The sequence below is a fragment of the Periplaneta americana genome, chromosome 10 (genome assembly GCF_040183065.1).
Source record: "Periplaneta americana isolate PAMFEO1 chromosome 10, P.americana_PAMFEO1_priV1, whole genome shotgun sequence".
NCBI classification, from domain to species: Eukaryota; Metazoa; Arthropoda; class Insecta; order Blattodea; family Blattidae; genus Periplaneta; species Periplaneta americana.
In genome coordinates this window covers 42,724,680-42,749,488 of record NC_091126.1, presented here as the reverse complement: position 1 = coordinate 42,749,488, position 24,809 = coordinate 42,724,680, and the positions used below count along the sequence as shown (strand labels likewise).

Here is a 24,809-nt window from a genome sequence, read left to right as displayed (position 1 = left end):
CGGATTTACTGCCGTTTGTGTAAGCCTCAGTTGTATACTTAATGCCATTTCCCACTTCATGAATTTCAGGAATTTCTGACGGGTGTCGCCAAAATGTTAGTTCCAAAGAGGCGTCGTATTTTTCATTGTGAAATTTCGTTGCAATGTAGGTTTGTACTGTTTATTCTATTATTATACTGATTGGTCGTACTCCAACTATGATACATGAGGCGTCGTAAGAGATTATCCGATAGGCTTTAGCAATTTTTATGTTCACGAGTCTTTGTATTCTCCTGTATTTTGCGATGTTGTTGTTTCTTCGTATTGCTTCTAGTGTGTGTGTGTGTGTGGTGTGTGCGTGCGTGCGTGCGTGTTTTTTTGTAGTGTTTTTTAAACTGTGCAAATTGTTCAAGGAGATAATAGATTACATCAACATAAACTATTATGCGTTTTGTAATTAATTGCATGATTAATTAGAAAATTAGTCTGAAAATCTGCGCATTTTGGCAAAAGCGCATCCCAAACTCATCCTCAAATATACGAATTCAGTTCTGAATAGTAGCATTCCGTCCCTTAGTTACTGCAGTGAAGTTGCCAGATTTCCTAAAACAGAAAATGACGATATTTGTTATTTTTTTGCAATATTCAATTTGCAAGAAAACCATTTATTTTATTTAAAAATTGCAGAGGGATAAATCATTCCTAATGCTAAGAGTAAAAATCATAATTGTATGAATAGTACTTTTCTAGTAAAACGGTGTTAACATTTAGGAGAAAATTTTTTTTTTCTGGGGAAAATATTAATTTGGGACTTACATGGTATTAGAATTTCTTGTTGTACTCTGTCCAAGAAATAAGTTACGAAAATCTGCATAAATCTATACAGTAATATTACTCCACCTTGTATCACAAACGCACGCGAAAAAAAAACACACAGCCATCGGCATAGCTCTGTCGGCTAAGTCGCTTACCTGTCGATCCGCAGTTGCACTTGGCGCGGGTTCGATTCCCGCTTGGGCTGATTACCTGGTTAGGTTTTTCCGAGGTTTTCCCCAATTGTAAGGCAAATGTCAGGTAATCTATGGCGAATCCTCGGCCTCATCTCGCCAACTATCATCTCACTATCACCAATTCAATCGACGCTAAATAATCTCGTGGGCTAGTTGATACAGCGTCGTTAAATAATCAAATAAATAACACACGCACTCGAATTCCATGCTATGTTACGAAAAATTGTGGCAACTGAATTTAAGCAGGCAGTATCTAACCATATGTTTCTCTCCGCAAATTCACAGGCTTCCCATCATTTTAATTAATGTAGTTATGCCTAAATGATAATTTCCCTTCAAAGTAAATTAGTTAGTTCGTTTTAAAATTTTTTCATCAGTTCAGATACATTTCTATCCTCGCAACTCAGCTGCTCTAGAATTTCATGCTATTTATCCGGGGTCTTTCTTGACCCCAAGAATATTTGTAATTATTGTAATTGTAATATTTTGTAATATTTTTTTAACAATTTGGATATTTTGTAGATTACTGTTGTAGCTTACTGCAGTTTCATATACATTACAAGCAAATTGAATATTATTGTACCTAGATTTACTCACTATGTTAATTAATTAATTTAATTAGTTTAATGGCAGACTATTACGTATCTCAGTTTTTATTTTATCAATTATCAGAGAACACATTCACTTTCCTTGAACTAAAACACAAAATTATTGCAGCAAGTGTTAATTATTATGTTTAGACAATTAATTAATTTAGTCTCATTCCCTGCTGTAGAAAAAAGAACAAGAAGCTGATTTTACAAAAATACAAACAACTACTGTTCAATCTCCAACATTTTACCCATAGCCTACAGGGCAGTTTATGCTATATTTGTTTTCAAAGTACATGTTCAATTTGCTTACAACGGAACACTATCACTGTAAAATAATTCTAACTACAAAATAAAGACGTTCCATAGCTGGGGCCATCCACGAACCCAAGCAATAAGTATGAAAACAAAATCAATATATAATTGAATCGGTGAGTGTAAAAGGGGTAACATTCCAAAATCATGCTTTCGAGATAATAAAAGAAAACTGTTTTGCGACTTTATTTTTAATTTAATCAAAAACCTTATAATTTGTCACATTTACTACTAGTTACAAGTATCTCAGCCTTTATATTTGTTTGTTAATATATAAATTGTTTTTTTTTAGATTTGATTGTTTAAAGTTTGGGAATGTTACTCTTTTTCCAGTCAAATGGAATATTCGTTTAAATGAACAGAAATATTTTGAACAATTAGTAAGTTTTCTTCATAGCATAGCTGTGGAAAAAATGTACAAATGTTTTTTTTTTCAAATGTGGACAAAGAAACAATCATAAAAACGGTGTTACAATGTTGTTTTTTTGGTCTCGACTAATACACCTCTTCTCCCCTACTCCTAGATATTTTCTCCATTTCTTTTGTATGTGTATTCAAGTTCACCTTTCCTTTCTTTCTTCTTGGCTCATTATCTTCCTCTTCTAACATTGTTGTTTTTTACTCAAAGACACTAACTTCAAAAACTATTTTCCAAATCTTGCAGACAGAATACCGACGATCAAACAGTCCACACCTGTGCAGTAACGGCTAGCGCGTCTGGCCGGAAAACCACGTGGCCCGGGTTCGATTCCCTGTTGGGACGAGTTACCTGGTTGAGGTTTTTTCCAAGGTTTTCCCTTAGCCCAATAGGAGCAAATGCTGGGTAACTTTTGGTGTTGGATCCCGGACTCATTTCACCGGCATTATCACCATCTCATTCAGACGCTAAATAACCTAGATGTTGATAAAGCGTCCTAAATAACCTACTGAAAAAAGAATGATCAAAAATAACCTGGAACACCTGTAATAACAAAGCACTAAAACAGTTAAGAAACTAAACGATTATTACAGTGCTTGTCAGCGCTCCAAGCATACCGTATGAAAACTAACACAATAGTGCTCCACTATTGAGTGGAATAAAAGTAACATTCCTGGAATGTTACCGTTCTTCTACTCAACTGCAGAACACGGGTCATGCCATTGGCATTAGGATGATAGGAATTACTCTTTTTCTGCTCAATAGGTAGGACTATGATATATGAACAATTTCGCTATCTCAGTTTATTTTCGCATTTTTTGGAATGTTACCCCTTTTCCACTCACCGATTCAATTACGAAATAATAATTTTAATTGCAAAAAAACGAAAATAACCAAAGATAACGTATCTAGGTTACTGAAACGTTTCTGAGTATATGGATGTAGATATTAACAATAAAATATGGTGTGGCATCAGAAAAGACCTCAGGTAAGTGTCGAGAAGTAACATAAGTTTAATTTGTAACTGTTATTTTTTTAGGGACAAACAGACGTTATAATTTCATTTTTATCTTCACCTTACCTAAGAATAAAAATGAAACAAATCATTATATTGATTTCGACTAAACCAATATTATATATCTTTATTTAAAATATAGGTTCATTAGTGTTTATTGTTAAATTTTACATGTAACATTCCCGGTTGAATCAACTCATACAAACTGAATATTAACAAAATCCGTTCAATAATTTAGGAGCTATTACTGTCCACAAACACATGGCAGACAGCGTGTCCAGAACCCCCTATTTTAGTATCAGGATTCCGAAAAGTGCATTTACCCGAAAATCACTAAATCACTTTTTGCAGTTTCATGCCTATATTCTGTTTATACTTTGTGCTGTGTGAAAGTAAAAAAGAGAATACCGAGATAGCCTGGACAAGGAGCATTCATTAATCTGCAATGAGACAGGCCGTTAATTAGATGTATACCGGAGATTGGTACGGAAATTTAAAATAATGTGTATCGTTTTCTTATTTTGAAGTCTGACTTCTCATTGGAGTCCTGCAGGTTTAGAAGAATGTAACTTTAACCAAAGTATTAACTAACAAATTATTAATAGTCTTTCGTTTGTGTCTAATGTATGTATTAAAAAGGCATGGGTTTGGATTCGTTGTTGTGTTACTTTGGTTTGAACATATTCATGTAACGGATATTAACTTTAGAGTTCTACATTTCGAAGTAAATGACTTCCCTAGATAAATAAATAAGACATCGATTATAAATTTGGGTAAGAATTGATACTTTTGACATTGAGAGTTCGAGATCATTATCAGCTGAAGAGGGTTCGGGACTATTTAGTGCTGGTCCATAAATCTCAAAAAACTTTTCCCACCAAAACCTTCAGAATTTCAGAAGGTCTGGTCATCTGTAGTAAATCATCGTTTATCATGTCAGTTCGTTGAATTCAAATGGACGAGCAGTTCTGTTTTTCTTCTGCTGCCTGTATGGAACTTTTAATTTTACTTTTATGTTGCAAATTCTTTAATCATCTAAATGAGAGTATCGTAAAATTAAGATTGATTGATTGATGGATTCATTCATTGGATTAATGACTGATTTATTGATCGATTTACAAGCAGACGTTCTTTTATATCTCCAATACTGAAGTCTTAAGGCTTATTGTATTCCCCACTTTCTTTTTTTTTTCTGCGTAAACAGGTTAGGGCCTACTTCCCTGAATCAGGTTCTGCAACTTCTTTACTACATTTTTTATAAGCAGTTTCCCTTCAAGATTGCCTTCTAGAAGGTTGTGTCTCCTTTGTCCTAAAGCGTCGCATTGGAAGGTAATATGGGAGGCTGTTTCCTCCTCTTCTCCACATAGCCTGCTTATGGGTTTTCTAATTTTACCCATTATAGACTGATAGAAATTGGGATTAAGAATTTCATTTGAGCTGTCTGTAGTTGTTTACATTATTTTTTTCTTTCTCATTATGTGAAATGTATAAAAAAAAGTTTTTTTGCAAAATATCGATTTCGAGGTTTCCGCTCAAATTCACGTTTTCAGCATTCTTGATATCCAAAAAGTTCTTCATGGCATTTCGTTTGACCATCTACTGACAACAGTTTCTCTGAAAAATTTGAACGGATTTTATTCGTATTCAACATTACAAGGAATTTACCTTGGGAACATTGTACATGAAATACTATAATCTGCAGTAAAATATTATATGAACTCTTAGAATAATGCTCCACTTGGAAAATTGTCAAACGGTTTTTTCGTCGTGAATTTTATATTATGCACAATAAACTGGCAAATAAGGCAGTCGTGTTAGTATTGATTGCAAAGTGTTTTGAAAAGGAGTCCATTATTATTATTATTATTATTATTATTATTATTATTATTATTATTATTATTATTATTGGTATGTATACATAGGTTATAATTATTTCTAAATTTCGTTGCAAATTTGTGAATGTCCAGATTGGGCAGTAAAAGAGGATGGACGCTTGTCCCTTATTGTTAAGAGGATCACCATTGCTAATAGTGAAACATTTCTAATTTGTAAATGAACCACTGAAGAAAAAACCTTAAGACAGTGCTCTATAAATCACTAACATATTTTAGATTGTGTGTAACTTACAAATACACATTTTCGTAATTAAAAAGAAACAATATTAGGAATTATTGTATTATTATGCGTATGTAGCAGTTTTATGTAAAGTGTACAAAAATTTAATTACATATACCTACCTGGAATTTTAACATATACAACTTCAAAGTAAGCCAAATATCTTATTTTTGGGGGTTAAAAGAGCGTTTTTTATGTACAGAAATGTTCATCTTATTTGGGTTCATATTAAATCATTTCATATTATTATGTGAATGTGTCTTTTGAATAACAGTTCAAGAAACAACTATAAACACTAACATAATTCGCAACATTTTTCATCATCAATTCTGAGATTTGTTCTAGAAGATGTTACTGTCGTTTCACTGTACAAATCTAGTGAAGAATGTCTGCTATAATGTATAAACATATATGTTGTTCCTTCATATGCCATAAAACTGCTATTCTTTTTTGATTCAGCCCCATATTCACTCTGTAAAATCTATTACTTCTGCATACATATACAGTTAGTTTTCGCAGCTGTTTACCAAATGGAAGTTGAAAAAGACCACGGCTCATGTATGGCTGTAGAGGTGATTACTGATGATGATGAATATCTCGAAAGAATTTTCAATCGCATTAAAAGCTGCAGTTTCACCTGTGCAAATCACTTGCTGGCTTTACACTAAACAAAATAATATGCCATTCTGGACAGATGTTTTTGAGTTTCGTGATAGAGTGACTGTGGGTCAGGTTGCTTATTGTTACTTTGGTCTCCCTTTTCATTTCATTTCATTCCATTCATGTGTTATCCTAGTAAAGATATATCATCCCGCTCATCAGAAAGCATTCTATTATTCCATTAATTTTGCGCTATCATCACTTCATTTTCTCAGAAAGTTTAACGAAAATATAATTTCATGTAACTGTTCTTCCGTTAAAGTGACAGGTAGATTTGTATACAGAGGTGTTGCCATATACCAATATCAGCTATAGCGTGATTTGGATTGAACTATATTTATTGCTGTTTCTCGAATCCAATTGAATTAAAGATGCCTTGAACAACATCAATTTTGATTATGATTTGTCATTTCTACACATGATGCTATGAGTCGTTTGTTGAATCATTTTATTCTTTATTGTATTAATTCGAACCACGAGACTGGCAAAACAATGACATGCACCTTTATTGTAGGATGGTATTTCAGTGAAAAATATCTTTGCTGTTTTGGCAGCTGGCTTTAGCCATTCACACTAATCATTTCTTCAGTTGATGGTAGTTCGAAGTGTCTTTCACTGTCCTAGTACCACATTGCTTTGTATTATCCACTACTTTTAATTTTAATGCTGCATTCCAAAAAATTCATTTCTGTTCAGGTAATATGTAGATTTACTTTATTTTACTTACCACAACATGCTAATAGTTGCTATAAACAAACCAGTAACAAACCGAAGTGTGAAATGTGAAAGCATTATAGTTTCTCTTTCTCTCAGCCCTTGAAACTCATTATTCTCATCTTTCCAGTGTGCGTGGTAGTAGCTTTAACCCTTACTCTTGAAGAAATGAAACAAAATAAAATTGCTGTTTTTTTCATATGAAGTCTATAATTTTCTGTAGTTGCTGTGTTATTCTCATAAATCTTATATTACTACGGACAATTTGTTAGCAAGGTACAGTGTCAAAGCCATTTGAGTGCTGCATTTTGTTGAAAGATTATACCTAATTTTGTAATGAGAAGCTGAATGTCCACTTTTCCTTAAACTATGTGCTTGTTATTTGTCACAATATTATACTTAAAATTGTATTGTAAATAACTAATCTGTTTTAATATATTTGTCACTTTAAAGTGCTGGTTCTTGTAAATAGCCAATAATAGTAGAAGTGTTTATAATATCCAAATAACTTTGTTATGCAAATTTGTGAAGAAATTATTACATCTACTTAAACTGTACAGTTCGTAAATGAGGTCCGATTTATCTTACTATATGAGATAAAAATGCTCTCTTCGCATGTTTTTCTTATTTGGAAAATGTGGATGATTGCGCTCCCTTTCCCAAAAACACTAAAAAATGTTGACTATATGAAAAGGATTTTTTTTTTGTATCAGAACACACAACATATGTAATGAGAAGGAAGGTGTGTTTCATATTCATGAAAACTTTTTTTATTTAATGCTAGGTACCTTACCGATGTTATGACCTACACTGATGAAATTATTTGTACATATTTGATATCCATTTGACAATAGAATATAGCTTCGATTTGTTTGGTTTGTAAATAAAGCCAATTTCAAATTTAATATGATATGAAGAGTTCGCGGGAAAAACGATGAATGTCACAGTTTTGTTAAGGTTGATGTCATTATCTAATTCAATGGATCACTACGAAATTTAATGTTGTTCTTATGAAAAATGGTAAAAAAAAAGGAGAATAACACCACTAATACAGTAATCCTTTCCTTTATTTTCTATAGAAACAGCACTACATCTTGCAGTATAGACTCAATTAGGTCATTATCTAATCCTCAACAGAAATGTGACATTCATCGTTTTTCCCGCGAACTCTTCATATGGAAAAAGAATATGAAAACAAAAATAACTTTTGTAATATGAACTGAACTGAAAACTTAACAATCCTCTGTTTGATTGTATGTACTCTTGTTTTCACATTTAGATCATAACATAGTAATAAATCATTACATTTGTTTTAATCATGTGGTATTTAGTAGTAAATGATAATTATACAGTATTGTCATCAGAAAATTATATAAAAGATAATTATACATGTTTGACAAGAATGATATCATAAAAAGTTAGATAGACTTATATTGAAAGTTGTGTACAGAAAATTCACTCGTTCGTGCCATAAAATGATGAAGCATGAAATTTACAAATAAATACGTGAAAGTCTGAAAAGAAAATATTTAGTTTCCGTAGGTTGAGTGAATTGCCTTAGTGATAGTTACTAGAAGAGTGTTCGAAATTATTGCGACTAGTTATTGAATGTAAGGATACTAAATAAAGGAATTCTGTCTTTAGAAAGGGATTTAAAATGATAAAATATATATTAAATGTTGAAATAATAATGAATAGCGATAAGAAAGGAATGAAATCATTATTACAAGAAGATGGTTTGGGAGAGGGAAGGCTAAAGTTACGTTTATAGAAGATAAAAAGGAAAACGCGCTATAATTATCTTACGCATAATTAAATTCATGCTGCGTATATGAGGCGCTCAGCGCACAAATGGCCCAACCCACAAAATTGTATTTCCACTTTACCTTTTTGTAACAGTGCGTGAAATACAATACACAAACAAAAATTGTGCTGAAATCTAACGGAAAAACTGGGAATGATGATTAGGCCTATTTACATTTTGAAGAGAACGATATGAGGAGCTCCTTAAAGCAATAAACTCTATATGCAAATTTTGTGGGTTGGGCCATTTGTGTGTTGAGCGCCTCATATATAAACTACAGTTAATACAATAATAAAAACTTTAACTGCCTTGTTGCAATATAACGTTTTGATACAGCTGTGCAACATGTGTATTCTGTTAGCCTTGGTCAATAAAACGCTGACTAGTAGTAGTGTTTACATTTGAGGTTATTGATACCTATTGTCGTAAAAAAAACACCACTCACTTTTGTTTAAGATACGAGATTGGATTACAGACGTATTGAGAAAGAACCTCGCATAACTTCACAAGAACACTGAACTTTGACATATATTCAGAAAACCTGCTCTTCGTTCGTTCATAGTGTTCTGCCAATGTCAGGCCTTTCACTGCAAACACAGCATTCTGAATCTTACAGAGTATTTATTTAAAATACTGTAGGTACCGGTAATTAATTGAATAAGGAAGCTCTGTGTTTTTAGTAAGAAATCTTCACATTTTCAACAATTACTTATCCAGATAACCTGTTTAAATACTCAGTGGAATACAGTATTTAAAAAGATTAAATGACGCTTCACTCATAGTTGCAGTGCTCACGATTTAAGTTTTTTAGATTTAATATTTAAAAAGAAACAACTTTCTTTCACATATATACAGTAACTGACATTTCTTTTCCAATTTCATTTTGACTTCATATATATACACACACATAAACACATATATCCAACAGCTTTAAGGACTTACTTTACAGTTTATTGGGAGTTTATTTCAAACAAAGTTAACACCTGAGTTTTTTCATCATTGCTCATAAATCCATTAATTGAAAACCACATATATTGGCAAGTACAGCATGTTTTAATAAAGTCAAACTCAGCAGTATTATTGTGTGTAATAACTAGATTGCGAAAGTTTATGCACACACTTTTCAGAAAATATGCATCCATTTATGCTCTTAAAATTGTTTAAATAAGCACTAGAACAAATCTTATGGAGTAAAAATTACTGTTAGCCAAAGTATTTCTGATTTGGTGTTTTATTCTGACCAGAATAATATAAAATAGTTTAGTAATTTAATTAATGTAGCCTAAGAATTGTAATTTGCATTCGAAAATATGAGAACTAATAAAATAAACCATTAAAAATTCGTAAAAAGAATACCAGAAAATAGAACATAGGTTCTGTGACTTTAAACAGATTATAATATGTCTTCTCAATATGAAAAGTCGTTTTCTTTACCAGAAGTTAGCAGACAGGTTATTCACATTTGAAGAGTCCACTGCAAGAATGATGGATGTCACTTGTCGAAAATGAACCAAGACTGTAAAAAAATGTAAAAAAATGTAAAAAAATGTAAAAAAATTGTACAAAATTGTAAAAATTGTAGAAAATTACTAAATTGTAAAACTATAAAAATTTGTAAAAATTGTAATTGTAATATTGTAAAATGTTGACATGTTCCACATCTTAAAGCTTCATTGCTCATGTAAGATCTATGGAATAAAATAAATGAATGAATGAATGAATGAACTGTCAATGCATAGCTTAAGACATATAGAATGTACATAGAGAGTTATATGGCATTAACACTGATAGTCATTGTCCAGTAATGATCGGAAAATCACAGTTAATCTTTGAGCGCTAAGCATTTCAAACTTTCAATTGCTTCTCCTGCAAAATGTATTCCAAATGACATCCATTATTCTTGTAGTGGACACTTCATTTCATGTGGAGAATTGGTTATCAGTAAAAATTTCCATTACTAAATTGCTAGAATACTACTAGCGTATTTTCTCATTATATGATATATTGTGATGTATAAAATCGATTTTGAGATTTTCCAGGGAACTATGTCTGTTTACAGCATCCCTGAAACTGAAGAAGTTTCGTATCATTGGCCTGTAATTATAGGTGGAGTTTTTAACTTAATCATATTGCTGAAAGGTGTGACTAGTTGTGCAAAAAGTTTTGGTGATAGTCTTGTGTCTGGTAGGCTTGTGTTAAGCAATCGGTTGCATGGAAATTAATTTGAGATATCAGTGATTATACTGTGAACGTGAAGTAACTGAAATGTATGCATGATTGAAATATTCATCTCACTTCCCACTCCTGTTAAGAATGTAGACAGCAACAGATCATTAATCATACTTCAAATAAGACTATATGGACATGGTATATTGCAAATTGACAGCATGCCAGGTAATATTAGAACTCACAATGAAGAAAGTGAAACAGTCATGTGACTCTTCAGAGGAAATGTAGGTTGGACTTCTTCCAGTGTTGGTGACGAATTCAGATATTTCCCTTTTTATTCCTTGTACTTATATATACACAGTGGTGGCTGATTGACTGAGGCAAGTGAGGCCGGGCCTCAGTCACTTGGCTTAACTGAAATCAAATTTTGTGTTTTTATATAATGTATTAGTTATTTGAATGAAGCATATATTGCTGTAGAAGCATTTGAAAACGTTGTGATCTATATAGACCTGTTTTGCAGTAAAATTTGCTCCTGAGGCCAGGATCGCTCGTGCCGGGTCTGGCTTGTGATGTATATAGATCTGTTTTGCAGTAAAATTTGTTCCTGAGGCCAGGATCGCTCGTGCCGGGTCTGGTTTCTGCATTTCCTATATTTTCGCGGGTTTTGAGTTTGCGCTTAAAACATTGTAGATGAGGCACAATTCGTCTGGCCTCGTGGCCTGGTCAGGTTTACTCCTCCCATCCATGGGCCGGCCTCAAGGGTAGAGTGGGGTGGGAATAGCAATTGTGACTTGTCTTCCTAAATAGGCCATAAATAACAAAAATTCCAGCTGTTTGGCAGGCAATGACCCACACTATTCTCTCCCCTTATGCCTTAGTTTATGACGTAAGCGAGGGTGTTGTACTATTGTACTTCGTAGTACAGTAGTGAATCTGGGCCAATGTTGCTATGTGTTTCGGGAAAATATAAACAGAAACAAATGCGAGAAATAATGCTGGTGTAGTTAATTCATTGTTAGAGTGTCCTTTTTCGAGAAGATATAATATTGAAAGAAAGTAAGTTTTAAATAAAGAGAGACTCTATCGAGATACCTATGACATCGCTGACAATATTTCTGACAGATAATCTTAAAACGCGAGTTTCTACTGCATCCTGGTATGGGCAACATAAATGGTTAAGTGGTAATGTGGTGCAAAATAAACTTCTCTGTTGGCCTTGTTTGTTGCTGTCAAGGGAAAAAAATAAAAAGAAAAGAAAGAAATGGGATTTTCAACATATAATATGGGTTGCTTCATCACACTGAAACAATCACTGAAACTCACAGCATAACAGCTTATTTGGTGAGTGAAATTATTATTTTTCATTAATAGTAATAATAATAGACTAATAATAATAATAATAATAATAATAATAATAATAATAATACAGTAATAATGATATTAATAATACAATAACAGTAATAATGAATATCATAGATAAACATTTCCTATTGGAGGCACTTATACTAGTTGCATCTGGCCTCACCGAGGATTTCGATCACCAGCCGCTACTGTATATACGTACTAGTCTCGAAACCCCCATACGATCTTGGTTCTTTTATCCATATTACCCCACATTCTCCTGGTAGTCATTGGTCAGTGAAGTGGTTTAGCTATTTGTAATGTCCCCAGTGAGTAAGACATCCTTCTCACCTCAGTTCTCTTTGTTCATCTGGAAATGAAATCAGTGCCAAACTTCAAAACGTCGTAGATTTTGCTATTTATCACCAGCAATGGAACAAGTTCAGTCTATATGTATTCACCATTAGTTACTGCGTATTTCAAAATAACTATATGAATCCTCGACTTGCATGACAATCAACTGCCTACTGAAGGATGCACTGAACAGGACAAGAGTTCGGGGCAGAAGAAGATATCAGATGATAGACGAAATTAAGATATATATGGATCATATGCGGAGACAAAGAGGAAGAGAGAAAATAGGAAAGATTGGAAAAAGCTGGATTCGCAATGAAAGACCTGCTCTTGGGCAGAACACTATGAATTAATCGACTACTACTTGAAATCGGCTCAAATAGTTTCCTTTTTGTGTTATTTCTCACATAGGAAGAAGCCCAGTAGTTATGCCTTCAATATGTCAAGAGAAATTTAACTCTTATATTATGCAGACTTGGGTCTGCTTTTTTGTTACAAAATATTTCTGAGGCTTCATGCCAGAAGCTACAGCAGCTGTCACAATGCCTACGCCCGGGTGCAGCTTAGAACAGGATGGATTGGACTTATTATTAAGAATTTACTATCACTTTTAAGCCTACTTGTTACACTTGGTTGAACATAATGAAACATATCACTTTTAAATTCCGATTTCCTCTAAATAGAGAAATAATATTAAAATGATTTCAATATACATGTAACTACTTAATGTAAATTAGTAAAAAATAATTGCGTGTCTATGTACTTAAACTGAATTTGTAAAGAAGTCTTGTCTTAAGATAGTAGATGTGTGAAAATTCTAACACCTACTATTTTTTAGTCTTAGAATTTATTTTTTGCACACATGCTCCTCTAGCAATATGTATAGATACAACAACATTTTGTCTTGTAAATATTGAATTACCGGTATGCTTTTCCTTTTTTGGAAAATGTGACATATTTTCAGAATCTATCTCTATATTAACCATACTTCACAGAGCATGGAAAACAAATTCAGCTTCATAGGTTTAAAATTGTAGAACCCTTTAGATTTCGAATAAGTAGAGTTGTGTTCGAAATGGAAGTGCCGAAAGTCCACTTTCAAAATATATATCGAAAATTTTAAAGAGCACAGTTATTTAAATGTTACATAATTACTAAGAGTTACAAGTGTGCTGCAGTACTGACACTTTGGTGACACATAGATTAGATTCTGAAATTTTATTTTTGCATTAAAACGAAACAGTGATTTTTGACCAGAAGTGGTCAAAATTTCACCTGTCTCATTAATTTTGGGTTATAGAGAATGCATTTGTCTATATCCATAAACTTCTCATCTTATCTCAATATAAACTTATTTAATTTTAATGCCTTTTGAATAATAACATTTAAAAATGCAAGAATGGTAATGTCATTCTCACTATGGTAAAGGCACTGAATTATTGCAACATGTGCCAAAAGATATGTCGTGACACTATTTCCCTCATTTGTCCTTAGCTTCTATATAAATATACTGTAACAAAATTTTTCATTACCAGTCATTATGCAAGTCTTCACAGTCAAATTTTTCGCAATAACAAGAAAAAAATTATTTATTCATTGTAAGTAATTATAGTTTACATTTAGTATAACTGTTAATTTATCTACATTGGTTACAATGAACGTTCTATTTGTAACAGTACAGAATTGAAATACTTTTTCCGTGTATGTTATCATTTGAATGACATCATCAGAATGCTGTGACAACCCATTTCGTCAGATGTAGGTGGTGAAATTCCTATGCTTTAAGGACGTGCAGTTGTATTTCTTAAATGTCGGTTGTATTAATTTTACTGTGATATGAAGTGTAGTTTGGCAAGATGTACAAATAAGTTTATGTACTTCAAACACAACATTGCCACCTATGCCATATATAATATTTTCCTGATAAGAGCCAAGGAAAACAGAATGCAGTAAAGTGGTGGTGTGAATGTCCCATATTTATAATTTAATATATTAATGTATGTAACATTGTAAAATCCCTTTGCAGAACGAAAAATTACATTTGTTTGGGTAAAATTTCTGCACATTGAGAGGACAAAACTAATTGCAGCAATATTTTACTACTTAATTAACTTCTTATTCCCAGAACATGAATTTTACCAGCAATCGAAAAGTATTGGGAATACATTTGAATAAGGAACAAAAAAAAGTTTCCTTCCCAGGCAGGATTCGAACCACGAAAGTCTTAGTTACCAGTCTATTGTGCTCTGGAGTGAACAAGGCTCTGAAATCAGCTACAAGGGTCGGTCCGGTTTTTTTGCCACTACTGTACATATCAGCCAGAACTTCAATCCCTGTGTATATAATCCACATCACCAAGAACCAAACCGGTTTATATCCTACAAGAAAACCTATTTCGTAAAAACTCTTGAAAATGAAATAATTATATAACGAAATTATAGAATTATATTATTCATAATACAGAATACAAAAATTACATTAGCTTATTGATAACATTCATATTGGGCACTTTTTTTTTCTTCTGATGAATGAATTTCCATAAGTTTCTTATTCTCCTTCAAGAAACTGAATTAAAATTAACTTTGGTCCTTTAAAACAGTAATTTGGTAATTTAAAATGGCATTTAAAATTAACTTTGGTAATAAACAATGCCTCGATGTGTCAACCTTCAATTATGTTTTCTCCAAAGTCCACATCTTGTTCACTTTGGCAAAAACTCTTTCTACAGAATCATTAGTTCCATACAGAGGTAAGACAAATTCAACAATTTTAGTAATGTTTCTAAATAAGCATAAAGGAGAAAAATTCTTGACTACCGATAACCTTCTGTCTTAACACTGATCATATTTGCTTATCTTGCAACCGAGCACCCCTATTATTATTGGTTAAAACAATTACATAAGCTAAGATATTATAATACATGTCGAAGATTTTTGTATATTGCCCACGTCTAAAAGCTGAAAATGGGTCCATTTTTGCACTTTCCAACAAAATGGGACTAATGGTCTTTGCAATAAGAACTGTCGGGACACCAGGACAGAAGGTTCAAAAACAGAACTGTCCCATTCAAAACAGGACGTCTGGTCACTTTATATAAAATGATGGTCACTATCATTTTGGGCATATTAGAAAGACAACTGTACCACATATATTACGAAATATGGTTTACGAAAGAAAACTATGGTCTTCTCCTTTCATTTTAATTACACAGAATTAAGCCGAAAATGATATTTTTACCAATAGAAATAAATTTCATGCACATATTTTCCCCAGTTGTTTGAACAACTAATTAATAATAATAATAATAATAATAATAATAATAATAATAATTTATTTTGGCTAAGTTAATGCCATCAGGCCTTCTCTTCCACTTAGCCAGAAACAAAAGAAGCTGATACAATTCTACATACTATATGTATACATACAGCAAAAAAACAAATTAATAATGTTCATTCAAACAAAACAAGAACGTTTATAATGACAATAACACAAAACAAAAAAGATAATGCAAAAGCATTAAACATTTTAAATGTATATACTATTAAACAAAGGTTAAGATCGATATTAATATTATTAATCTAAATAACTACACGAGAAAGGGCAATTAATAATGTAAACAAGAAATACAGTAATAAGTGATTATACAAAGGCTGTAATCGACACATCTAGTAACAGTTATAATCTACACACGATAAAACTAATGTAACAATTGAAATTACCAACTGCTATCCATTTGTCTTCATTGACATATGCAGGCATACCAGGAAAAACCACTGCCAGCAGGGAATTCCACATTTTTCGGAAATCGAACTGGTAAACAATGCAGTTGAAATCTGAATTTATCGATTTAATTTGTGGACAAGACATTTGTGAACAATTTTGATTTAATTTTGGTGTAACAGAGGTTTATTAGTTTATTTTTGTAACATGACGGCTTTGAAACTTTTTTTACACAGTTGAAACAGTGCAGCATGATAAATAATTGACCACTAATAACCGCAAATATTCGTCGTAATTTGTTTATTCCTTTCCATTTTATATATTTAGCCTGTACGAATTTGTATATACTGGTAGATATTTTCATGCCTCTTTTTGCTATAATATTTGAAATTAAATGGATTGAAGATGCTAGGGTGGAACAATCCTATGTGTACATAGTCAACTGATTTGTTTTTAATTTGAGGTTTCATGTTATGACAGTGTGATTCTTTGTTGTATGATGGAGTAAATATTAATTTTATTTCAGGGGCCAGGGGTAATAAGGCATATTCCACACCATGCCGGGTAGTTGGGATAACCACGCACCTCTTGTGATCTCATCGGCCTCTGATGATACTAATTCTGACATTCTTCTTAAACCACACACACTTAAGGTAATTGTTAAGAATGTGTTTTGCAGTAGGGCATCATTAGGGCTAATGTTGCTTTATTTTTTTTTATGTAAATCTTTGGAGAGTATTTCGCAATCTTTCTTCCAGTATTGTTTACAGATATATATATATATATATATATATATATATATATATATATATATATATATATATATATTTTGGATTTAATACCTCAGTGTCATGCCTTATAGAGAATGAATGCCTAAATGCAATATAAAAAATGACATAACTGCTAACACTATAATATAATACTAATCATAATAAGAGAGTAATAGTCCGACAGTTAATAGAAAATATAATAAAAAAACGAAATACATCTACTTACGTCCTACCGAGTGGAGGGTGCAGGTCCTTGCAGGTCTGTCTCAAGACAGTGTTACATGTTGCCAAGATCGAATTCGTCACTACACTGCACTCCAACTACCACTAGAATTGCCATCTTGATTGAAAATGCAACTGACCACAATGTCATCAATGAGTTCTTTGGTTTTATGGTACTTATTTTAAAGAAGAATATAAAGCATAAAGCCTCTCTCTCTCTCTCTCTCTCTCTCTCTCTCTCTATATATATATATATATATATATATATATATATAGAGAGAGAGAGAGAGGCTTTATGCTTTATATATATATATATATATTTTTTTTTTTTGGATTTAATACCTCAGTGTCATGCCTTATGGAGAATGAATGCCTAAATGCAATATAAAAAATGACATAACTGCTAACACTATAATATAATACTAATCATAATAAGAGAGTAATAGTCCGACAGTTAATAGAAAATATAATAAAAAAACGAAATACATCTACTTACGTCCTACCGAGTGGAGGGTGCAGGTCCTTGCAGGTCTGTCTCAAGACAGTGTTACATGTTGCCAAGATCGAATTCGTCACTACACTGCACTCCAACTACCACTAGAATTGCCATCTTGATTGAAAATGCAACTGACCACAATGTCATCAATGAGTTCTTTGGTTTTATGGTACTTATTTTAAAGAAGAATATAAAGCATAAAGCCTCTCTCTCTCTCTCTCTCTCTCTCTCTCTCTCTCTCTCTATATATATATATATATATATATATATATATATATATATATATAGAGAGAGAGAGAGGCTTTATGCTTTATATATATATATATATATATATATATATATATATATAGGCTATACTTTATATTTCTCAGTGATATAGTGTTAAAAATTTTGTGTAATCAAGATGTATAACTTATTTTAAATTTTAATTACACGGTAACATAATTTTTCCATTATCATAACTGTGAATAACATTGCTTTTTAATTAGGCATGTTTTACGGTGCAATTGGTAATCAAATTCACAGAATTCGCAGATAATGATTGACGTTGGAGCTACTAATGGTAAGGTGTATGTAGATTCTATTATTCCACATTCAGCGACCATATCACGAAATATCAAGGATGGAGCAAACAAAATTCATGCTGAAGTTATTCCAAAATTGGAAAAATTGCCATTTTATTTTAAAATTGATCATTTTTGTTCAATCTTAACTAGAATTTTCTCCTCGGTTTCTTTAATGTATTTACCTTTGTCCTGTGCCATTTACGAATACAACACTGTTACAAAATAATATAAGTTAACTGTTCCATTCAACTAGAGGATAAAGGCTAACATGTTTTTTTTATCTTTTTTTTTTTTTTAGTTGTGCTTATACAGTATTTATATTCTTATAGACAACATACCTTGTTAAAATTTCATTTTATTTTATGTTATAGATTTAATAATTAATTATTATTAAATACATTTTTGTTTTCATTTTTGTTCATTGTAATAGCCTGTATACCTACTGGGTTCCCTAATCAGGCAGTTTAACATTTCCATAGTGCATACTGTAAACACATTGATCAAAGACAGTATTCAGTCTATGATACCCTTTAAACGATGCTTCATTGGGTGTTTGCTTTCTGAGGAATCAGGACATGCAGCAGCCAGTGTACTGTGTGTAGTATGGAGCGAGTGATGTCCTTGAGTATATCATAACTCTCAGTCAGTCGTTCTTAATGAAATGCAGAGCCGTACTGTGCACATAGTCCTAAGTTTATGAAAATGAGAAGAGAAATTTTGTTTACCACATTTTTTGAGTTGATGGTTGGCCCGTGACTCAGTTGATGTGTATTTTGGAACTGAGTTAGTTTGTGTCTTCTTGGGATGTGGGACTGAGCTGAGATGTACTGGTCGCATGGTACATGATTGGATTTTTTTCTGAGATTTTCAACTGTAGGGCGAATGCCAGGTAATCAAATGATGAATCCCCAAAGAAACATCTAGCTAATCGTGCAACTGATATAGCGTCATTAAATAACCAATTAGAAAGGCATCAACAAACATGAAAGACATTTATGCATTGTAATCAATTATAAATAAGCAATTAAGAAACATGGTATTTGTGACTGTTAAATGTGATTGCTATGCGAGGTTAATGTTTTTGACTTGGCCTCTTAGTTAAAAGATACTGGAAGAAACTTTGCGTCATTATGTTACACATTCCCATTGGAGGGAAGTTCTGTACAGCGACATGACTCAATTCTCCATTTCTGAATAATCTTACGAAAGAGGGTGAGGCAGGTGTTATCTTATCATAGAGCTTAAGGAAGCATAGAAAAGAATGATGAACACATGTGTTTGCACTCTCTCATAAACAGTTGACATATCAATTAACTTGCATTCTGTAGCTCAATAGATGGATGTTCATGCTGGTTATATGAACAAATTTTAATTTATAAATTACCGTAACAGTGTTATATCTTCCCAAGTAAAACAGGAGTGAGTACATTTGACAATTAATTATATCCAATGTGTGATTAATTCTGTATCTGTATTTTTCTCAGAATGTCTAAATTAATGCAGTGTCAGTACTTGTACATAAATAATAATAATAATAATAATAATAATAATAATAAAGAAATACCGCATTTGTGAAATCAAATGGCGTATAATGCGAGGTGCTTAGTTCGAAATATATTCATTGGAGTGCATTAGTACTGGCCACCAGTGTAACTCGTGCAGTAGCATTTTTACCTACCGATCCGAGGTTGGTTCTGTGTTTGAGCGTGGGTTCGTATCGTACTTGGGTTCATTACCTGGTTGGGATTTTTTTTATTTCCCCAACTGTAAGGCAATTGTCAATACCATGATGAATCCTTTGACTCGTCTCACCAAATGCCATCTTGCTGTCACCAATTCCATTGACTTTAAATAACCTCGCAGTTGATACACCATTGTTAAATTACAGATTAAAAATAATATTGCGTTGAATTTTATCGAGTACAAGTGTTTCGAACATGATGAAAAGATAAATGTGGCGATTTAGAACCAAACGTAAGCACAGAATGTGTTGGGTTTCATGCATGAGTAAGAGCTTTACTAGCTAAGGTGAACAGTCTCCGGCATGTGATTTTCAGTATATTCTGGTTAGATTTTTTACTTGGTTATTTAACGACGCTGTATCAACTACGAGGTTATTTAGCGTTGACGGGATTGGTGATAAGATTATATTTGGCGAGATCAGGCCGAGGATTTGTTAAAGATTACCTGACATTTGTCTTACGGTTGGTGAAAACCTCGAGAGGGGAGGGGGAACCCAACCAAATAATCAGCCCAAGTGGGAATGGAACCCTCACCCGAGCGCAACTCCGGATCGGCAGGGAAGCGCCTTAGTTGCCGGTTGCATAGTTAGATTTTCGTGCTAATTTTATGTAATGCGTTGTTAGAGTTTCTGTTAAATATAATTTTTCCTTTTTATAATTGAGTGGTCTAAGGAAAGTAAAGTAAAAGTAAAATTAATAGCAAAAGTATTGAGAAAATGGACGATGATGTGAATGTTTTATTAGGAATTTCGGATAAATTTAGTGTAAACATGTAAAAAAAAGAAATCCTTCCAAAAGGGACTGTAAAATTAATTCAGCGTTTATTTTAATCGGATTGCTTTGTTGTTTTGTAAACATTTTTGTAATGCTTTAATACAGCATATAAATATTTGTTCATTCTTGAATACATTCTGTGAATGCTTATATAATCACTGATGGACTATTAAGTTATTTAGATTAAATAACTTTACTACTGTATGTTAATATTTGAATTATGGTACTGTTTTGACTGATTGACCAGTTTGTAGTCTCAGTTCAGAAGATGATGGATATAACATCGAAACTAGTCAATCAGGTAAAATAAATATTAACACAGCGAAGTTGTTATTTATTTAATTTAAATACAAATATTTGCTTCAATATATGTACTATGTATATTTTGTTATGTTATGTACTATTCAGAAATTACAGCTTTGAGACAAAATAATTAGTAATACATCATAAGACTTTTCCCTGCAAGTGTTTTATTTGAGGAGTATTTTGTACTGAAATTTTCAGCAGGTTCATTCCAAATATTGTTCGAATATTCTTTCAGATAGGACGTAACCACTTCAGTATCTTTGTGCTGCACATAATTATACCATCACAGTGACACTGAAATAACCTCATTACCATAAGTATTAATACGGGTATTTAAAATATTCATACACATTAAAGTGTTTTCCATAATTTTATGTCCAGGAAGAGCAGCTCGAATGGGGTTTGAATGGCCCCACAGATCACAAGCCTGATCAGACATCAATGAAGGTCGCTATGACGAGTAGCAACCAGTTGGTCGACTCCTGTCTGTGAGTAAACTGTTATGTATACAATTTATATTGTGGTTCATTGACTTTCTAAATGAAAACAGGTGAAATGTTCGTCTGATTGTTAGTCACAAAAAGCAATAATTAATTTTCAATTATCTGCTTACTTTTTCACTTTTCATTTTAAAACGTGTTATTGTTCTCTTACTTCATGGTTATCTTAAAATTGATGAATTTCCTTGAAATACTTTGAATATTGCATTATAGCCTGTAATTTATCTACATCATTGTTTGTAAAAGGATGTGAATAATTGAACTCTCTTTCAGGAAAATTTATTTAGAGCAGTGATCAGTGAGGAAAAGGAAGTTACATAGTCATCCATATATTTATTGATAAGAGGTGATGATTTCTATTTAGACTTTCTGTTTGTGTCATTTGTTCTGCAGTACCAAAGAAAGGAGTGTGTTTGTTTTATTAACACATCAGATTGGTGTTATGCTACTCATTTCTGCACCTTCTTTGCAATACAGATCTAATAACACCTTTATATCTTTATAAGTAGAAATAATTAAGTAATGCTACTTTCCATTTTAAATATTCTACTTCACATCTGAAACACTATTACCTTGTTACATTGTTTTATGGAAAGGACACACAAAATTAAACAAAACGGTAATCCTAATACAACAAAATGAGTTTTATATTTCATAGTAAAAAAGCACACTTTTAATTACAAATAGTCTTTATTTTACTTAAATTCCAAAAACTGTGATAAGTGCCTTGTAAATGTGCGTATATATGGATCATATGTATGTATATACAGAGTCATTAACGGATTTTAACCTAATCTCAAGGAGCTTATTGTTGAGTCCGTTTCAATTGAAAACAGTTCATGTACATATGGATAGGATTGTTCATTAAGAACAACCGACCGAAAGTCATGATAATACACATGATCGGTTCCTTGCTCTGCAGACTGGCTGCCGTGTGCCCTGACTCTGCTGAAAGCAAAACACCCAACCAAAGCATCATGGATGACCGGTCGTCCCAGTTATAAGAAGGGTATCATAGACTGAAAACTGTCTTCAATCGATATGTTTATAGTATGTACTATGGAAATTATTAAACTGCCTGTTTAGTGAACCTAGAAGTTGTACAGTCTATCAGATTGAATAAAAATTACAATAAAATATTTAAATAATAATAAATAAATAAAATAAAATAGGCCTAAAGTTTTAGCAAACTATGTTGTCTATAAGAATAGTCTATAAATATAAAGTATAAGCAGCACTAAAAAAAAAAAGATAAAAAAATATGTTTGTGTTTATTCTCTAGTTGAATGGAACAGGTAACTTATATTATTTTGTAACAGTGTCATATTCGTAATGGCACAGGACAAAAGTAAATACATTAAAGAAAACAAGGAGAAAATTCTAGATAAGATTGAACAGAACTTATTAATTATAAAACCAAATGGCAATTTTTCCATTGATTCCTTTAATTTTGGAATAACTTCAGCATGAATTTTGTTTGCTCCATCCTTGATATTTCGTGATAAGGTTGCTGAATGTGGAATAATAGAATCTGCATACGCCTTACCATTAGTAGCTCCAACGTCAATCATTATCTGCAATTAAGCATCTCTTAATATTATACTACTGCAAAAATGTTAAGTAAAGTGAACATGTAGATTTGGTTTACTTTTATTAAATACTGTGACTGAAATTGATTATGTCTGTTTTTGAAGAAATTCGAGACACATCACAAAATGTCTGTTCTTTTATGCATTCACATATTTACTAAGCTACATTAAACATTTTCGTTGCTGATATGAGTTCGACATAACATTATTGATAATACAAAGCATTATTTCATTCAAAGAATTGTGTTATTTGAAAATTATGTTTCCCTGTTTAAATGTTCAAATACTTTCTAATTTTCGTGCTATCTGAAATAAAAACAAAATAGTAATCACCTTAGCTAGGATTTTTTGGGTATCAGGCAATAAAATATGATGTAATTGTAGTGCAACAATCTTGAGTGCTCACAACTGACTGAGTAAATGTTTCAACCTGCCAGTTATAAATTCTCGACTGCATGTGCTCGAGCATATCATCTCCCATCTGCCTTCTTCACAACCAAGGACTGATTGGCGAGTTCAGTCAGCCATTTTGAAGAGAATGCAGAGGTCTAATGGATAGGCCTGCAGCTTTCAGTATTTACTGTGTTAAATATTTGATTATTGGGCCTAAGATTAGATGTAGTAGTTTAAAAAAAGTAGAATAACTACAGGAAAAGCTTGTAAAAGTAATATTTTATTAAATCATAAGTGCTTGCATAGAATAGAGAATATTGGACACATTTTTACTTGAAGCTACATACTAGTTTTATTTATTTTAATCATAGAAAAGATTTGCTTTTCTTACTTTAGTTCATGCAGTATAAAAAATTAATGAGCACTTCTGAATGTCACGTGTGTTACTGGTAGAGTATTACATCCCAGAGCAATATGAAGTCACATCAGATTTTCTGGAATCTCACTTTCCACTGTAATGTGGCTGGCTGTACGAGCATGAATAAGTTGGACGAAAAAGCTGATTGTAGAGTACAATTGTGTCTAGAGACTTTATGATCCTAACTGATGTTAGCTGATGTCACTGTTATTATATTGAGAGTTGCTCATGTCTCATTATTATTGTGTTTTCTTGTATTGTATGGGAGTAAAATTGTAACAGAAACTTGTAATCCTTTTGTCAGTAACCAGAATTTCGTCAGCCTAAAGAATTCGGGTTGAAAGTGATGCATTTTTCAAAATGAGAAATAATTTTGTAACTGCTTAAGATTGGACTGTTTCTATGAACTTTTTCACCATGAATTACTTAAGGAATGAACTCTTTAATTATGAGTTGAACTTCGTCAATTACTCTGTGTATATATATATATGAAAATGAGAGAAGCATCTTTCTTAGATCTGAATTCAGTTCCCCATCAAATCATGCGGAATGTGTTCCTGTAAAAATCTGTACAGGGCAAGTCTTGCAGGAATTAACTTCACAGTTAAACTATCTCGTTATCAGTAGTACATTACGATAAACTTCCATTAGTTCATTAAGTATCATTCTATCAATCTGATTATACAACTGAATAAAATATTCCGAGACATACTTAATTAATTTTTGTGCCCCTGTCTGTCCCATTTATAACTACGCACACTTTGAATGTGTAAATACCACGCATGAAGACCTTGTTCATGTTTGGTGTTAGCAATTTATGCATAAG

General features: G+C 32.3%; 1 protein-coding gene across 16 annotated transcripts in view; it reads left to right on the top strand.

The window, feature by feature from the left end:
- Window positions 1–24,809, top strand: part of p120ctn (adherens junction protein p120) — a 258,208-nt gene that overhangs the window by 24,362 nt on the left and 209,037 nt on the right. For 10 of the 16 annotated variants that reach the window (XM_069837251.1, XM_069837248.1, XM_069837246.1 and 7 more), the window contains exons 2-3: window positions 16,734–16,860; window positions 21,465–21,571. In XM_069837251.1, coding sequence (XP_069693352.1) covers window positions 16,765–16,860; window positions 21,465–21,571 — 203 coding nt within the window. In that variant the 5' untranslated portion in view covers window positions 16,734–16,764. Of the gene's footprint in view, window positions 1–16,733; window positions 16,861–19,548; window positions 19,681–21,464; window positions 21,572–21,856; window positions 21,930–22,505; window positions 22,634–24,809 lie in introns of those variants that run through there. The other 6 variants (XM_069837258.1, XM_069837257.1, XM_069837260.1 and 3 more) reach the window with 3 other exon arrangements.